Source organism: Schistosoma haematobium, chromosome 4 (genome assembly GCF_000699445.3).
Source record: "Schistosoma haematobium chromosome 4, whole genome shotgun sequence".
In the NCBI taxonomy this organism is placed as follows: domain Eukaryota; kingdom Metazoa; phylum Platyhelminthes; class Trematoda; order Strigeidida; family Schistosomatidae; genus Schistosoma; species Schistosoma haematobium.
The window spans coordinates 15864594-15884756 of record NC_067199.1 but is presented as its reverse complement, the minus strand read 5'-3'; the positions used below and the strand labels follow the sequence as shown (position 1 = coordinate 15884756).

The window sequence follows — 20163 nt, the reverse complement described above, 5'->3', positions numbered from 1 at the left end:
ACTGTCCTTACATTGATAACTAACCTCAAACCTGGTAAGATACCGGGCCCTGATCGGTTACATCCACGGTTGCTGTCATCTCTTGCGGACATTATTTCAAAACCGCTTGCGACACTCTTCAACATGTCCTTTCACTCGCTCAACTCCCTAGAGATTGGAAAGACGCTATAGTCAGTCCTATATTTAAGGATGGTCAGAGACAGATCGTATCCAACTACCGGCCCGTCAGTCTGAACAGCATAGTCGTTAAGTTACTTGAAAAGATAATTCGGATTTAGTTGCTAAGTCACATAGATTCATACAACCTGTTAGCTCCTGAGCGACATGGGTTTCGTAACGAGCGTTCATGCTTGACTAACTTACTAATTGCGAGAGAGGGTTGGACAGCAGCCTTAGACAAAGGTCTGTCTGTCGATGTGATATTCATAGATTTTAGCAAAGCACTTGACAAGGTTTCACACCTAGGTCTTATGCAGAAGCTCTTGAGCTTCGGAATAATATGTACTGTACAGGAGTGGATAGGAAACTTCTTATGTGACCGCAGACAAAGAGTGAGGGTCAACGGAACGCTATCCGATTGAAAGCCGGTCAAAAGTGGTGTACCCAAAGGCACCATCTTAGGCCCTCTGCTCTCCCCACTCCAAGTTAATGAGTTACCGCTGTTGCTTAGGTCGTCGACATTATTGTTTGCGGATGACGTGAAAATCTGGAGAACAATAAAAGTGCGGCTGATTATCTGGATCTTCAAGCTGACTTAGACGATTTAGTTAGATGGGCTCGAGAGTGGGGCTTAGAAATCAACTCTAGGATGAGTGTGCTAATGCACATCGGTCACGGTAATGGTTACCAATATACCATTGATGGTAAACCTCTTCTATGCGTTAAAGAACACAAAGACTTAGGAGTAATAATAAGTCATGACTTGAAAACAACTACGCACTGCAACGCAGTTGCTCTCAAAGGTTTTCTTGCGTTATGGTCACTTCGCCGAGCATTCAAATGCCTTGACGAGGAAATGCCTCGAGTGGTCAATCACTGAAACTCCCTACCCAAAAAATGGCATCAGCCACACCAGTAAGCGTTTTTAAGGAGAAGCTGCACCTTCACTGGAAGGCAGGCATTCAGGATTAACACAGGTTCACCAACCTACTGTCTTTGTTACTGAAGACTGAACCCGCGTTAATGGACTACAAGGTCAATTCCGCGATAAAACATGCGTCTAAATGTTGTTGTTGCAGTTTCTGAAAACTGGGGTATCGGGAAGGGTGGAGGTTTGCCTTGGAAAATAAAGTAAGGTCCAGCTTCGATAACATACTGAGTCGTTTAATATTCTGAAGTAAACATTTATAATTCGTAGACTTACTCAAATTTTTCGATTGAATAGTTTGCAGGGTTTAAAAAGGTAATGAAAACCTCAGACATTTCAAGTAGATTATGTCTTCCTTAACAGCTTGCTCTTAAAGGTTGGTTAAATAGCCATTCAATTCTGGATAAAATGCTACCTAAAATTTTATTACATATGTGATAGTCAAATATTTGACTACCACCTCCCTACAGATATCTACTTTTAGAAGACTGGTGAAGACAGATGTTATAGTGATTCCTAAATCAGCAATGGTTACCTTTCATGTTTTTCTGGACTTGCTAATGGTTTGGGTTGTATATGTTTAGGTTCAGCATATATCCGCTGAACCTAAACATATTTTAAACATATATTATAAACAAATATTTTTCAACCAACATGTATGTTGATCACATACATGTAATATTTGCGCCTCAATTATTAAAGCTGAAGACTCAAATTCAGAACTCTTTATTAGTGTTGGTTTTTTGTGTGAAAAACATGCAATTAGGTGCAATTTGGGAGCCACGTATTTTAGGAACCGATTCATAATTCTGTTGTAAAAGATAAGAGTATTGTTCAAACTGACTTGACTATAGTGTCCCAATGTTTAGAAGTTAGGTACTGAGACCGTCAACCTTACGCGACAAGCAAGTCTTTTTATGAATACTTTTGTTGAAAATTTTGCTATTGATGTTTCAGCGGTTGAGTATTTTTATAAAAAAATTTCATTATGAATGTGAGCTCTGGCAGTGAGCAGTAGACTGCATCTCGCCTCACCAATACACTGCCAAGGAAAGTAAAGTTGTAGTAAATAGTTGGAATAGGAGAAATGTCTAATCATCAAATAAAGTGGACAAGCAGTATTATTATGTATTGAACTGTATAACTTAAATGAGAAAACAATCAAGAAAAATTTTTACGGGTCAGGAAAAACACCTTTTACTCTAAGCTATGTTTGACAGCGCGAAACCATAGAGTTTCTGGATGTTTGACACATCACCAGCGGATTTTTAACAAGTCGAGTTGTTGATTTAACCGATACATATTTCATCCCACGCGACTGTAATAAAGTAATCTTAGTGGTTTTATATACTTAGCCCTAGTATCTGAGAACAATATGCAATATAGGGGATCGTTGGGACGATATGTGTAGGCTAATCAAGACATCGAATCCAGTATTTGAATACAATAATACTCATAAGACGACCATTCTGCCTTACTGTAAAACATGTTCTCAAGTCCTACGACTACTTACTAAGAGTTTCCACCAAGTCTTAGCAGTCATTTGAAGGCAATAATAACCAAAACTAGGACTTCTGAAATAACTGATGGAAATTTGATCGTTTTTTTCAGCACAAAACGATTTTACCGTCATATTATACACTTATCCTCTTACAACCAGACCAACGACGTAATAAAGCGAACCTGGTGCATATTAGGCGCTTTGGCGAGACTATAATTTGGTGGCGAACCAATCAGGTCTAAGATAACGAGTCTCGGATTTCGGCGCGAAATTCACCCATCTACTTGGCTAAATAGAGTTTTAGCATTATAGCTGGTGTCAGTTCGTGATTAAAACCCTAAACGTAATTCCTAACTCTAACCATCAACTGTAAATCATAATTCTAATTCCTCACACTGGTTTATAACCCTCATTTGGTCCTAGTTATTAAGTGAAGACTCTCATGGTCAGTTTGGCGTCACTCAAAGGTCGTCCATAAATTATAGTCTCAGCACTTCTCATTTATTCTCAAAGCTTCATACGGGGCGGTTGTAAACAGACTGTCAACATTATACGGATACTTCAGTGATTATGGTTAACGTAAAGTAGGTTTTTTCCAACAAAGTAACTAAATCAAGTGTTTTTGAGATGATTATTCTTCAAAACCAGTTCTCCAACGATTAGTGGCTTTATCAAGTAGTGGTTTTTTTTGGCTTTTTAAAGGGTATGTCTTAGGTTCAAACCATGCATCATCTACGTAATTTTTAGCTCCAGAATAATATCAATAACCCTCGTGTAAGAGGTATGACTAAAAGTAAATCACACGAACCTGTTTATGATAAATAAGTTGCATTTTTATTATATCTTGTTCAAGAGCAGGCTGGAAGAGTGCTAGGGGCGGCCAAACCAAAACATAATATCAGTCTATAAAGTCACTGATAATTGAAATTAGCCATGTTAATAGGTACATATTACTTTTTTTACGTTCGCGTGATTATCATAACCAATGGTTAGAAACTTCGAATAACATCGCTCAAAATCGTTTTCAATTGCGCAGGTGAATCTATTCTATCTTCATCCAAATCCTGATATTCTAATGTCCCTACGACTTTTTTTGCTTTTATTTCGCTACTTTATATTTACTTTTCGAGTCATTTCTTCGATGCTTCATATTTCCTATCACCACTGATACTTTTACTACCTCTGCTATTCTGGGAATTAGCCTGACAACTTCATTTCTCTATGCTAATGGGGTATGGAAACTTGAACCGATGTACATACGTACAGGTTCTACATCGTTTGTGACTGGCTAATTATCCCTTCAATGTGGTTCATATATTATTCTGATCAATGAAATTAACGTCAGAATTTCCTAAAACTGTAATGTAAACAAGCAATCGATCGAAAAGATTAACCAATTTATTGCTTAGTCGCTTTAATTCGTTTGCTTTCAGTGAGCTATTGTAGTCGTTATATAATCCAAATTTTACACCAAAGTACTAAGCTTATTACTTGTTTTCAGGAAAGACATGGAATTTTTCAAATCAATAACAACTAAAGCTCATCCAGGTAAAGTGTTTAACCTAAAAATAAATCCAGGTCTCAAAAATGCGGTTGTTATGGGGAGATTTACATGGGAATCTATACCAGAGAGCTTCAAACCACTAAAGGATAGGATTAACATAGTGGTATCAAGCACGCTATCACAGTACTTCCTATTTATAACTTACCAAGCCCTTCAAGCGCACCACCACGTGTTCAAATTGTTCCCAATCTTAATGCGGCCATTGACTTGTTATATAATGAAGAATTCAGCTCCATAGTAGATGAGGTTTTTATCATTGGTGGGCATCGTCTTTACGAAGTGAGTTAAATTTTATGTCCGGTTTTGTATCTCTGTAGGCTTCTGCACAATTATTCTAGACTAATTAACCATAGAACGTATGGACCTATTAAGTGTTTTCGTATTGTTTCTTAAGATTTATTAACGTTTTCTCTTTTATTAGTTAGAAAAATGGTCAAATAATTGGAAAAACCAACTGCATTATTAACGATACATCAGTTTCCTATATCCCCCATTTATTAAATTCATCATTCCATATATATATATATATATATATATATATATATATATCTTTTCAGTGACTTTATTATCATTATTTGTTTATTTTCCCAACCGTTGTTGCTACCTTGACGTGGTGGTCGGGCTTGCCTATCGTGATGAAGCAACCGAACTATACTGGCTGGAACAACCGTTCCTCAAGGTCCTACCATGTCAGACAGGTCGGTTGAAGAACGGTAAGACTCAAAGCAACAAACCCAAGGTCCGAAGGTGAAGTCGTACTGCTGACTGTACAGAGGTGTGATAGCAGTAAGGTGTTTCCTTCGGACAACCAACATGACAGCGATGCTGCCTTCCCACAAGGATGGGTGGGGTTAGAAAAGGTCGACCCTAAAAATGTCACACCTCGTCTTATCCTACGGATATCCGTCTCCGGTGGTAAGGTATCAACAAGTACGGAGCTAACAAAAAAATTACCCATAAAAAGGTCGTGTGTGACCGACCTCAAACAGTCGTCTCTTGGGTACTGCGGTCACGCTCCCAGGTCACTGAGACCGCCTCTAATCCAATTTCCTTTTCAGGTACCTCCAGAAGAACCCTTCCACGGTGTGGGCAACCGGGAAGTGATAACCGCCCTCATACCTCTAATAGCACCCAAGACCATTGTATTCATAATCAACCTCCCTCTTTAATTCCTATTATTCCTCCTACATCGACCTTCACCTCTAAACTTCCTTTTTCGGCTTCCCCCTCAAGTGTCACCATAGCCAACGATTCTAGTGCGCGAAACACTGTCTCAGGTCGACTGAAACCTCGCTCCAAACTACACATTGGAGCCTTCAACGTAAACACCCTATGTCAAATCGGTCAACAGGCCTCCTTGGCTAAAACCCTAGAATCTCGTACCCTTGATGTATGCTGTGTCTCCGAAACACGCATACAGGATTCCAGTGTGGTCATTCACTTGACCTCACCTCGGCAAAACGGCGAGCCAACGAGATACACCCTCCGTGTATCTGGTGACCCGACGGCCAGCTCTCGTGGACTGGCAGGAGTAGGCATAACATTAAGCATGAGAGCGGAACAAGCACTGTTAGAGTGAATCCCCGTTAACAGTCGTTTATGTGCTGTTCGGCTGAACGGATCCGTGAGAACTCGGAAGGATAGAGACACACGTCGTTGCTTTTTTGTCGTTTCTGCCTACGCTCCCACCGACTGCAGCTCGGATGAAGTGAAAGATGAATTTTACAGAAAGCTGTCCGAACTTCTTCAGAAAGCTAAACGCTCAGACATAGTTCTCGTAGCAGGCGACTTTAATGCCCAGATAGATAGTTTAAACCAAACAGAAAGGCATTTAGGTGGGTGTTTTAGTATTCCGGCACAACGGACAGATAATGGTGATCGTCTGCTGCAACTGTGCTCAGACAGTCGTTTATTTTTTAGTAAACACAAATTTTAAGCATAAGGAGAGACATCGTCTAACATGGCGACCCCCTACACCAAACCAACGATGGACTCAAATAAACCATATTGCCATCAGTCATCGTTGGAGAGGGCCGGTAGAAGATTGTCGCTCATTCTGGAGTACCTGCTTGGACTCCGATCACGCCCTAATACGGGCACGCCTCTGCTTGCGCCTCACTGGACGCAGGAAAGCCACAGTAAAAAGACCCATTATAACTGAATTGAGTAGCGAGAAAACCAAAAGTAGGTTCCAGAAACAGCTGAGGTCACACTTAGGTAGTTCTGAAAACGAGGCTAACCCAGATGTTGCTTGGAAAGCTATACAAACAGCTGTGGAAACAGCAGTGACATCTATCAGTGATTTAAACCACAGATTGTAACCACAAAGAACCAATGGATTTCCTCTAGGTCTATTGCACTGATGGATTCTCGTAAACTCATCCCATCAGGCTCTGAACACGATGAAGAGCGAATACAAATCAGATCTAGGTGGTGGTCAACGAAAGCAAAAGAGATGGAAAAGGCGGCGACTATAGGGAACACAAGACAGCTCTACAGACTAATAAAATAAACTGGAATTAATAAGTCAAGTGTAAGTGAGATTATATCGGAAAAAGACGACACTTTGATCTGCTCCCAGTCCAGACGTTTAGAACGATGGACGGAACACTCCAGAGAACAGTTCAGCTGGCCTTCAGCTACTCTACAACTACCCTCCATTCCCAGACAGTGTGAATGAACATTGAAGTAGGTCCCCCAACTCTAGCAGGAGTTCAAAAGGCTATAGTTAATTCTGAAACGAGGAAGGGCAGCTGGTCCAGATGGATTGGCTCCAGAGGTCTTTAAGGATGGCGGTCCAATTTTAGCGATTAGGTTGACTAATATTTTAGCTAAGATCTGGGAGTTAGACGTTATTCCATCTGACTGGTCACAATCACTTATCGTCCCAATATATAAGAGAGGGTCAAAATCATCCTGTGACAACCATAGAGGGATTAGTTTAACTAATATAGTATCTAAAATACTAGCCTCGATAATTATCGGACGCCTAACTAAGACTCGTGAACTGCAAACACGAGAGAACCAAGCTGGCTTTAGACCTGGTCGTGGCTGCATCGACCACATATTCACTATTCGTCAGGTTCTAGAAAATAGGCATACTTATCGGCGTCCGACAATGGTGGTCTTTCTCGACTTAAAAGCAGCATTTGACTCGGTAGACCGCGAGATTCTGTGGCAGTGTCTGTCATTGAAAGGCGTACCTCAGAAGTACATAAACCTTATAAAGGCTCTTTACTCAAACACTACCAGTGGAGTCAGAGCTTATGGCGAATTGTCATCTGTTTTTGCAACCTCAAGTGGTGTCCGTCAAGGCTGTCCACTTTCTCCATTTTTGTTTAGCTTCATCATAGACCTACTGATGTAAATAACATTTTCGTCTACTGAATTCTCGGGTATTGATCTCCTTCCAGGAGGTCCACTTATCAACTTAGAATACGCAGATGACATAGTCCTGTTTGGTGAAGACGCTGATAAAATGCAGAGTCTTTTGGTAGCACTGAGCAACAATGCCAGAATGTTTGGAATGCACTTCTCTCCCTCTAAATGCAAGTTGTTGCTTCAGGACTGGTCTGCGTCAACATCTGAACTAAGGATAGGGAGTGAAGTAGTCGAACGCGTTGACAACTTCACTTATCTTGGAAGTCTGATCAGCCCTAATGGGTTGGTGTCTGACGAAATCTCAGCACGGATTCGAAAAGCTCATTTGGCTTTTGCCAACTTACGTCACCTATGGCGAAGGCGAGATATCTATCTATCAATAAAATACGAGTATACTGCACGGCAGTTCGTTCTGTTCTACTTTACGGCAGCGAAACATGGCCACTAAGAGTAGAAGACACTCGTAAGCTACTAGTATTTGACCACAGATGCCTTAGAAATATTACTGGCGTCTGTTGGGATCACCGGGTAAGTAATAGTGAGGTTCGACGCAGGGTATTAGAGAATGATGGTAAATCAGTTGATGAGGTTGTGAATCTTCATCGACTGAGATGGTTGGGCCACGTGTTACGTATGCCTGAGCACCGATTACCGCGACGTGCAATGCTAACCGGTGTCGGGGATGGTTGGAAGAAAGTTAGGGGCGGCCAAACCAAAACGTGGCATCAGTACTTGCAGTCACTAACTTGTAGTCTGAGCCATGTTGGTAGATGCAGACTACTTGGTTGGGGTCCGCTTGACTGTCGTAACCAATGGTTGGAGACTCTTGGTGACATGGCTCAGAATCGATCACAATGGCGTCGGTGTATACACTGTCTGTCTTCCCTTAAACTAAGAGATTAAAATCGCTTCATATCTTCCATTCTACGAACTAATTCTTTCTTCGTGTACTATTTCCTTATTGCAATCTTTCTTTTATATATTACCGTCACTGAATGAACTACTTTTATGAATCCGGTGTCCATCTTGTTGTGTTAATGAGGTATGGTAACTTGGACCGATGCATATATGTGCCTGGTCCTACGTTGTAGCTGACTGACTGATTCGTTTATGTTACCTTCATCTGTTCCTAAAACTGGTGTCAATGATCGATTTAAATATACTTATATAGGAGATAACAAGATATACAACGAATAACTAAGATTATTGATATAGTCTACCATGGTAAAATAATGAGTTAGAGAACGCGATCGGAAAAGGAATGAAATCGGAAAACGACCTAATGATTTCATCTATCGATTTCGAAGGTGTTTAAAAAACTGTTTCAGTTTTGATAAACATGCCTATCTGAGAGCGTTACCTTAGGAGTAAAAGAGTACCTTCTTGTGTCTATTTAGATACCATCTGGATCGAAATTCCTCAGAGTTGATTTCGTTTATTTAACATCTAACGGGCGTTAGGCTGAGATTTGAGAAAAAAGGTTTGTCATTTGTACGGCCATATTTATGAACTTACACAAATCGGATGGTTGGTAGTCATTAGGGGTTTTGTATGTCATTGGACATTTAAATGAACCACAAATTTTTTTTTACGTTTAATCAAAGCAGTAACCATGAGCACTTTATGAAGTCTATTGTGTGCAACTGAGCTCGAATTATTTAAACTTAGGCTTTCGTATTTACAAACAACCTATATTTTCTTAATTTAGGAAGCCTTGAAACAATCCATATACCCGGTTCGTATCTATTGTACGCACATACTAAATGAGGTGGACTGCGATACTTATTTCCCAAAACTCGATTGGAGTAAACTGAAAAAAGTTGAGTAAGTATTTAAACTCTCCAATACTCCTTGTGAGGGTCTTTATTTTATGGATAATTATAAATAAATGGATGAAACTACTGATTTATTTGTAGTTCAGTATTTTGTGGTCATCGTATTTGAAGTCCATCAACAGATCCATGAATTATTCAATCACAATTCTACTTCTATTTAAATCTCAACGAAACAAGTACAACATTTGAGTAGAATAATATGGTTCATCTATTTTGTGGATATCAGTTGTCTGAAAAGTGGATTTACACACTTTTGTTAGTTTTCCAAAAAGTATCGTCTGAGATAGCATGGAATGCGGGCTATTCCATGGCGACGTCGTCGTTCAAAATGTTAACTGTTTATAATTATAACCACTAAATTATCCAGCCCCTAAGGAGTTTTAGGGAATTAGTGAAATAAATGAGTTTATATGGCTCTATTCAAATGTTGTTCTTTCTATATATTCGTCTTTACTAAATACATCAGTCAGCCAGCTAATATTGGAAAAATTTCTTATTCTATGATAGGCCTTAAAATTGTAAAATTGATGTCATCATCCTCCGAAATGGACACAAAGCCTCGAGAAAAGTAAATCATCTTTGATTGAACTTTATTCCTATATTTGGTAACTCCTACCTTCAGTCAGCTAGTAGGCATATTGGTGCCGAAAATAAACCGTCGTTAAGTTGTTATGACCGCTCTAATTTCGACATTTGAATGTAGGTAAGAATATCAACCATCAAAATGGTAGAGGTTATTTCAGAAGTCAAAAACAGTAGTCTGCATGCCATATGTCTTTCCAAAATAGTTATATTAACCAGTTTAATTTCTTTTTGTTTAGTCTACCGGATATACCAGCGGGTACTTTCACAGAGAATGGATTTACATACAAATTCTGTGTTTACGACGTTCCATCCGAACAGTTTATATAATTTATAAATTCATTAGTAGATATCATTTAATCAAATATTTATTCGTAAAATTTTTAATTTTAAATACAAATCGTTTTATACGTCCCGTTTATTTTCATCATACTTCCTGTAAACCAAGACAATTCAAAGATTTTGTTATATTAATCGATTTATCATCACGGTTCTCTGTTAGTCAAACAAACATAGGAGGTCAAATAATATTAAACAAATATCATTAAACTCTTTAGATATGGATTTCTACAAAATATCTCTGAATAGAAGCCAGTATCCTCAGGTCTTGCTTGTTACAATTTATTTGTCGTCCATGATTCATGGCGATAGTTCAATTGATTCACAATAATTAGGCGATTTCGATTACTTCCGATAGCTGCTGATTATTATTGTTGCGATCCTCGAGTCTTCTTTATACGTTTCTTAGTGGATCACTAGATAAGATGCAGATTATAATCCCCTACACGGAGTATACTTTCCTCATTTGTAGACCAACTTAAGCTTCAGTTGTGGCCATAATAAACTCAACTCCTATTGGTGCAGGACGCACGCCTTCTTTTAACCCAATATTTAATCCTAAATAAGCGAACACAGAAAGCGGGTAAGTTGTTTTTATTCACTCAGTGATTGCGCCTCGAACATTCATGAGTTTATGTACATAAATTTTCAAACCGCAAATGAGAAATCGTAGTTTATGCACAAACAAGCTCAGAGTGTTAAAGCAACGGGTCAAGTTGTAAATAATTAATTAACAGTAATGAAGAAATAGTAAAATGTTTAGCAATAATTATTGAGTCCAACAGAATCTTACAATATAGGGAATATAGAAACATACTCACCCAGTTATTTGCTAATCACGAAATAATCTTAGCTAGAACCCCACTGAAAACCTTGAAGCATTGGAAGCCGTTTGATTATGAGACTCTTCTGCAGTGTGAACCCACACCCGAGAATCAGAGACGGGGCCTGTCTCACGCACGAACACTTAGCCTCTAGACCATGGAGCCCTCTCTTATTTACACTAAATTGTGCATTCAGTTATACCTACAAATTTAATTGAAGAGAACTTCTTATATATATTAACTTCCAAATGTATTCTATGAGATTGAGAGGACGAAAAGGGAACGTCCGGCGCTTTAACCGGGTTGGTGGATACTGAGAGTCCACCTAGGGGAGTTAGAAAACCCTGACTCCAAACCAATGGTACACATGGGCTTCAGTATCCTGAAGGAACCAATCGTTGGTCACCGGCTACCATGGGACTGCATCTCCTTACCTTGCTCCACTGCTTTGTGGATCAGACCTTCAAGTCGAAGGCTCCGGGTGTGGCCCCCTAAGAAAACCACCTGCTTCGATTTGGGCACCCGGGTAGTATCACAGCCCCCACATATATCAAATGAGATCTGTGTGGCGCATTTGTATTTGGTGCCTCCTTGTACCATATCTGTTAAAATAAACAAAATAAAATGAATATTCTTAGTACTAAGAATATTCAAGCAATCTCAAGTCTTTCGTAACCATAAGTGGCATGTAAGGGACTTTACATAGTATTGAATACTACTATGTCCAATAAGACGAAGTGATCATATCATCCGATCAAAACACTACTATTAACACGACCTAAATCTCTTATTTACGCTAAATTGTACATTCAGTTATACCTACAAATTTAAGTGAAGAGTACTTCTTATATATATTAACTTCCAAATGTATTCCATGAGATATCAAAATATTAAGGATCCACTTTTCTGAGTATTGGTTTTAAAAGTTTTCCACTTAGCGGCATTGATAAACTGATTGGAACCTAAATGGTCGCTTTAGAGGCAGTAGAGATTATAATTTTGGTTCATCTTCCTACTGATTCAGTGAGCTTACTTACGCCTGTTACTCCTAATGGAGCATAGGCCGCCGACTAGTATTCTCCAACCCACTCTGTCCTGTGCCTTCTTTTCAAATTCCATCCAATTCTTGTTCATTTTTTTCATGTCTATTTCCATTTATCGGCGTAATGTGTTCTTTGGTCTTCCTCTTTTCCTTTGGCCTTCAGGATTCCGTGTGAGGGCTTGTCTTGTGACGCAGTTGGGTGCTTTCCTCAATGTGTGTCCTATCCACTTCCAGCGCTTCTTCCTCTTCCTCCGCTGGGATCCGGTTTGTTCTCTCCCACAGTAGGTTGTTGCTGATAGTGTCAGGCCAATGGATCTGAAGTATTTTGCGTAGACAACTGTTAATAAACACCTGTATTTTCTGGATGATGGCTTTCGTAGTTCTCCAGGTTTCTGCCCCATACAGTAGAACTGTCTTGACATTCGTATTGAAAATCCTGACCTTGGTGTTGGTTGACAGGTGTCTTGAGTTCCAGATGTTCTTCAGTTGTAAATATGCTGCTCTTGCCTTACCGATCCGCCCATTCACATCCGCATCAGATCCACCATGTTCATCAATGATACTGCCCAAATATGTAGTGGTTTTTACATCTTCCAAATCTTCTCCGTCAAGTGTGATTGGATTGGTGCATTCTGTGTTGTATCGGAGAATCTTGCTTTTCCCTTTGTGTATATTGAGACCTACTGCTGCTGAGGCTGCTGCCACACTGTTCGTCTTCTCCTGCATTTGTTGTTGCGTTTGGGATAGGAGGGCCAGATCATCTGCGAAGACCAGATCGTCCAACTGCATCCTAGATGTCCATTGTATCCCGTGTTTCCCTTCAGATGTTGACGTCTTCATGATCCAGTCGATCACCAGGAGAAAGAGAAAGGGTGAGAGTAAGCCACTGTAGATCACCAACGTAGATGATCTATGTCGAAATGATTGGAGGCCTACTCGAGTTAGACGTGAATAGTGTGACGAACCAATTAACGTCGAAGTCACACCTCGTGGTCAGCACCTTACGTGGACTATCCCCATTGACGTAACAAGGTACTATAGATGCTTTGAAGACTGTACAACACAAAGGACGTTATTACAGAAATATATTAGTTAAAGTAGATACAAGCCAAAGTAAGACCACTGCCGCATGGGCCAGTCCATGACATACAATTAACTAATGCGCGTCAGTTGTACATGACCTTGGCAGGGAGCGACGATCTGTTCGACATTCAGTGATCCAACTGCCGGATGATTTGGCTAGGGCTCAGTGACATTTCACTGGCCCTACAATACTCCCCACCAGATTCAGCGGCCGGTTGAATCGGTACCAAACATGTTGGGAGCAGTCGCGCGTCGGAGAGTGTCAAACGAATATTATAAATTCTCCAGGTATTGCTTATCTGTAAAACAAATGGAAAGGAGGCGGCAGAAACTGGTCGGGAAACAGCGAGTCATAATATGTTAGTAGGTCGTTGCTTAAACGTAAATTGATTAACCATAGAAATAATGAAAAGAACAAAACGTTTTATTGTTCTATCAAGTCGCGCTGAAATATATAGCCTTGACAAGTAATTCAGTTCCTCCGATGACAAACGTTAAGTCTGCCGCAAGAGTAATGATGCTATAGCGATAGTAGGATAAGTGTATTATCAATCGATATCCATATTTGTACTGTCATTAGTTTAAAGTTGTAAGTCGGGCAGTGTCGTTGACAGCCATTAATTAGTGTCGAATTCTAGTTATATCTATATCTAACAGACTAACCGTAAGTACAGAAGTATAACAGTGAAGAGTGGTCGTTATTTCGTTGTGCGAAGCTATTGACCAACTTGTAGTCACAGTTTGAAAAGTCGATGACTGCTGTTACAGTCAGTAAGGGTTGAAGGCTACAAATCCACAGCAAAGGTGGCACGATGAAGTCTCTAAAAGATGATAAACGGTGAATGCTGCGTGTTTGTTCGGTTAGTGAACAGAAAAATATCGAGAAGAACATAAGAAACCAAGAGTGTCACTCTGGACTCATGTCAATGATACCCGTGAAAAACGCTGTCAGTGTTGGGATAGAGGCGACAATATCGTTTTCAGTTTGCAGGAGATTCGCTCGACTGCATAAACTGATGATTCGCGCGAATGATATTGTCGTCAGACCACCAATTGAACTGGACAGGTTGTAAATCGTCGAGTAGTTGAACAGCCGATTGATTTACCGGAATCATCTGTTAAATAACAGCCACGAGGAAACAATACTTCATAAAATGAAGTACGACATCGAAGTAGAACAACTACAATAGTTCAGATGTGTTACAATGTCAAGTCTAAATAACATCGTTCTTACGTATATTGACAGTTGCACTGAACGTTCGCTTAGGTATGATTAGCGTAACAGTTGGATGTGTGAATAAAAACATATACGAAACTATGGTTGGGTTCGTGGAGAATTTTCGATGACGTTTAGATATTTTCCAAACCCGTATCGCATGTAAATAAACCGAAAATAGAATTAAAATGACTGTCGTGTAATAAGGAAATCGAGCCATGATTTACCGTGTGAATTATTAGCAAATACAAGGGGTATAATAAACATTAATTAAAATGGTAACCACCAATGTAACTAAGGTTTAGAGGGTCCAGGTAACGTGGCCATTTCGTAAAAGGCTGATACAAAGAGCTTATTACCTAGCGTTAAGTGACATATTAAGTACGACAACATGTGTACTTGGGACATGGACTAAGCGTGCTCGTGTACATGCAATATGTTTTACCACAGTATGTCGACTAACGAGTCATAAATGTACATGATTTCGACTAAAACTTGACGGCAGTGACAGAATATATGACTAGTTTACGTGAAAGCAACTACGAAATGTTATCACGCATCATAAATATAGTACGAAATAATCTAATGAAATTATGAAACTCGCCTGGGTTACCCTTGCCTTTAAGTAATGAAGTAGGCAGTAGTTTGAATCTGGATTATGTACGAGGTACTGTTGATTAAATTTTTCGATTAACACAGCGTTGTAGACGTGAATTTCTAGCATTCGTATCCTCTGTTTGGCCATGGAACTCAGCAATTGGAAATTAGGCAGGCAGTGGTAAAAAAGCAGAACATTCTAGTGGATAGTGGTTAAGCAGAAAGATGAATTTATAGTCGATAGTTAATCTTGTCTTATTTATACCAGTGGATAAGGTACAAGGAGATATGCGTTCGTGTTGCCTTGTGGCTATACTCACGAGTGGTTGATATTTTAACAGACATATTACACAGGAGCATTTACATGCTGCTAATGCTTGTTAAAGAACCACGATAGCCGATTATAATCGTAGTTGATTGGTTAGTTCTGTCGATTGAACGAATTATTTAGGTTTAAATGCTAATCAACATTGACATGAAGCAACGAAAGTTCACAGTAACAGATTAACATAGGCGATGATAAAAATGAAAAAGAATAAGTATAGAATACAATAATAAAGATTATAGTGATAGGTTGCGTTATTCGAAGTCTTGCTCACCAGTGTAGATCACCAACGTAGATGATCTATGTCGAAATGATTGGAGGCCTACTCGAGTTAGACGTGAATAGTGTGACGAACCAACTAACGTCGAAGTCACACCTCGTGGTCAGCACCTTACGTGGACTATCCCCATTGACGTAACAAGGTACTATAGATGCTTTGAAGACTGTACAACACAAAGGACGTTATTACAGAAATATATTAGTTAAAGTAGATACAAGCCAAAGTAAGACCACTGCCGCATGGGCCAGTCCATGACATACAATTAACTAATGCGCGTCAGTTGTACATGACCTTGGCAGGGAGCGACGATCTGTTCGACATTCAGTGATCCAACTGCCGGATGATTTGGCTAGGGCTCAGTGACATTTCACTGGCCCTACAATACTCCCCACCAGATTCAGCGGCCGGTTGAATCGGTACCAAACATGTTGGGAGCAGTCGCGCGTCGGAGAGTGCCAAACGAATATTATAAATTCTCCAGGTATTGCTTATCTGTAAAACAAATGGAAAGGAGGCGGCAGAAACTGGTCGGGAAACAGCGAGTCATAATATGTTAGTAGGTCGTTGCTTAAACGTAAATTGATTAACCATAGAAATAATGAAAAGAACAAAACGTTTTATTGTTCTATCAAGTCGCGCTGAAATATATAGCCTTGACAAGTAATTCAGTTCCTCCGATGACAAACGTTAAGTCTGCCGCAAGAGTAATGATGCTATAGCGATAGTAGGATAAGTGTATTATCAATCGATATCCATATTTGTACTGTCATTAGTTTAAAGTTGTAAGTCGGGCAGTGTCGTTGACAGCCATTAATTAGTGTCGAATTCTAGTTATATCTATATCTAACAGACTAACCGTAAGTACAGAAGTATAACAGTGAAGAGTGGTCGTTATTTCGTTGTGCGAAGCTATTGACCAACTTGTAGTCACAGTTTGAAAAGTCGATGACTGCTGTTACAGTCAGTAAGGGTTGAAGGCTACAAATCCACAGCAAAGGTGGCACGATGAAGTCTCTAAAAGATGATAAACGGTGAATGCTGCGTGTTTGTTCGGTTAGTGAACAGAAAAATATCGAGAAGAACATAAGAAACCAAGAGTGTCACTCTGGACTCATGTCAATGATACCCGTGAAAAACGCTGTCAGTGTTGGGATAGAGGCGACAATATCGTTTTCAGTTTGCAGGAGATTCGCTCGACTGCATAAACTGATGATTCGCGCGAATGATATTGTCGTCAGACCACCAATTGAACTGGACAGGTTGTAAATCGTCGAGTAGTTGAACAGCCGATTGATTTACCGGAATCATCTGTTAAATAACAGCCACGAGGAAACAATACTTCATAAAATGAAGTACGACATCGAAGTAGAACAACTACAATAGTTCAGATGTGTTACAATGTCAAGTCTAAATAACATCGTTCTTACGTATATTGACAGTTGCACTGAACGTTCGCTTAGGTATGATTAGCGTAACAGTTGGATGTGTGAATAAAAACATATACGAAACTATGGTTGGGTTCGTGGAGAATTTTCGAGGACGTTTAGATATTTTCCAAACCCGTATCGCATGTAAATAAACCGAAAATAGAATTAAAATGACTGTCGTGTAATAAGGAAATCGAGCCATGATTTACCGTGTGAATTATTAGCAAATACAAGGGGTATAATAAACATTAATTAAAATGGTAACCACCAATGTAACTAAGGTTTAGAGGGTCCAGGTAACGTGGCCATTTCGTAAAAGGCTGATACAAAGAGCTTATTACCTAGCGTTAAGTGACATATTAAGTACGACAACATGTGTACTTGGGACATGGACTAAGCGTGCTCGTGTACATGCAATATGTTTTACCACAGTATGTCGACTAACGAGTCATAAATGTACATGATTTCGACTAAAACTTGACGGCAGTGACAGAATATATGACTAGTTTACGTGAAAGCAACTACGAAATGTTATCACGCATCATAAATATAGTACGAAATAATCTAATGAAATTATGAAACTCGCCTGGGTTACCCTTGCCTTTAAGTAATGAAGTAGGCAGTAGTTTGAATCTGGATTATGTACGAGGTACTGTTGATTAAATTTTTCGATTAACACAGCGTTGTAGACGTGAATTTCTAGCATTCGTATCCTCTGTTTGGCCATGGAACTCAGCAATTGGAAATTAGGCAGGCAGTGGTAAAAAAGCAGAACATTCTAGTGGATAGTGGTTAAGCAGAAAGATGAATTTATAGTCGATAGTTAATCTTGTCTTATTTATACCAGTGGATAAGGTACAAAGAGATATGCGTTCGTGTTGCCTTGTGGCTATACTCACGAGTGGTTGATATTTTAACAGACATATTACACAGGAGCATTTACATGCTGCTAATGCTTGTTAAAGAACCACGATAGCCGATTATAATCGTAGTTGATTGGTTAGTTCTGTCGATTGAACGAATTATTTAGGTTTAAATGCTAATCAACATTGACATGAAGCAACGAAAGTTCACAGTAACAGATTAACATAGGCGATGATAAAAATGAAAAAGAATAAGTATAGAATACAATAATAAAGATTATAGTGATAGGTTGCGTTATTCGAAGTCTTGCTCACCAGTGTAGATCACCAACGTAGATGATCTATGTCGAAATGATTGGAGGCCTACTCGAGTTAGACGTGAATAGTGTGACGAACCAACTAACGTCGAAGTCACACCTCGTGGTCAGCACCTTACGTGGACTATCCCCATTGACGTAACAAGGTACTATAGATGCTTTGAAGACTGTACAACACAAAGGACGTTATTACAGAAATATATTAGTTAAAGTAGATACAAGCCAAAGTAAGACCACTGCCGCATGGGCCAGTCCATGACATACAATTAACTAATGCGCGTCAGTTGTACATGACCTTGGCAGGGAGCGACGATCTGTTCGACATTCAGTGATCCAACTGCCGGATGATTTGGCTAGGGCTCAGTGACATTTCACTGGCCCTACAATACTCCCCACCAGATTCAGCGGCCGTTTGAATCGGTACCAAACATGTTGGGAGCAGTCGCGCGTCGGAGAGTGCCAAACGAATATTATAAATTCTCCAGGTATTGCTTATCTGTAAAACAAATGGAAAGGAGGCGGCAGAAACTGGTCGGGAAACAGCGAGTCATAATATGTTAGTAGGTCGTTGCTTAAACGTAAATTGATTAACCATAGAAATAATGAAAAGAACAAAACGTTTTATTGTTCTATCAAGTCGCGCTGAAATATATAGCCTTGACAAGTAATTCAGTTCCTCCGATGACAAACGTTAAGTCTGCCGCAAGAGTAATGATGCTATAGCGATAGTAGGATAAGTGTATTATCAATCGATATCCATATTTGTACTGTCATTAGTTTAAAGTTGTAAGTCGGGCAGTGTCGTTGACAGCCATTAATTAGTGTCGAATTCTAGTTATATCTATATCTAACAGACTAACCGTAAGTACAGAAGTATAACAGTGAAGAGTGGTCGTTATTTCGTTGTGCGAAGCTATTGACCAACTTGTAGTCACAGTTTGAAAAGTCGATGACTGCTGTTACAGTCAGTAAGGGTTGAAGGCTACAAATCCACAGCAAAGGTGGCACGATGAAGTCTCTAAAAGATGATAAACGGTGAATGCTGCGTGTTTGTTCGGTTAGTGAACAGAAAAATATCGAAAAGAACATAAGAAACCAAGAGTGTCACTCTGGACTCATGTCAATGATACCCGTGAAAAACGCTGTCAGTGTTGGGATAGAGGCGACAATATCGTTTTCAGTTTGCAGGAGATTCGCTCGACTGCATAAACTGATGATTCGCGCGAATGATATTGTCGTCAGACCACCAATTGAACTGGACAGGTTGTAAATCGTCGAGTAGTTGAACAGCCGATTGATGTACCGGAATCATCTGTTAAATAACAGCCACGAGGAAACAATACTTCATAAAATGAAGTACGACATCGAAGTAGAACAACTACAATAGTTCAGATGTGTTACAATGTCAAGTCTAAATAACATCGTTCTTACGTATATTGACAGTTGCACTGAACGTTCGCTTAGGTATGATTAGCGTAACAGTTGGATGTGTGAATAAAAACATATACGAAACTATGGTTGGGTTCGTGGAGAATTTTCGAGGACGTTTAGATATTTTCCAAACCCGTATCGCATGTAAATAAACCGAAAATAGAATTAAAATGACTGTCGTGTAATAAGGAAATCGAGCCATGATTTACCGTGTGAATTATTAGCAAATACAAGGGGTATAATAAACATTAATTAAAATGGTAACCACCAATGTAACTAAGGTTTAGAGGGTCCAGGTAACGTGGCCATTTCGTAAAAGGCTGATACAAAGAGCTTATTACCTAGCGTTAAGTGACATATTAAGTACGACAACATGTGTACTTGGGACATGGACTAAGCGTGCTCGTGTACATGCAATATGTTTTACCACAGTATGTCGACTAACGAGTCATAAATGTACATGATTTCG

The 20163-nt window shown here is 39.5% G+C and overlaps 1 protein-coding gene across 1 annotated transcript; it reads left to right on the top strand.

The window, feature by feature from the left end:
• Positions 1–783: 783 nt before the first annotated feature.
• MS3_00007507 (uncharacterized protein) lies at positions 784–10289 on the top strand. The gene is made up of 6 exons (XM_051215793.1): positions 784–1290; positions 4090–4136; positions 4167–4275; positions 4311–4431; positions 9242–9357; positions 10190–10289. The coding sequence occupies exons 1-6, from the start codon at positions 1214–1216 to the stop codon at positions 10278–10280; spliced, it is 561 nt and encodes a 186-aa protein (XP_051066327.1). The 5' UTR covers positions 784–1213; the 3' UTR covers positions 10281–10289.
• The last annotated feature ends 9874 nt before the right edge of the window (positions 10290–20163 follow it).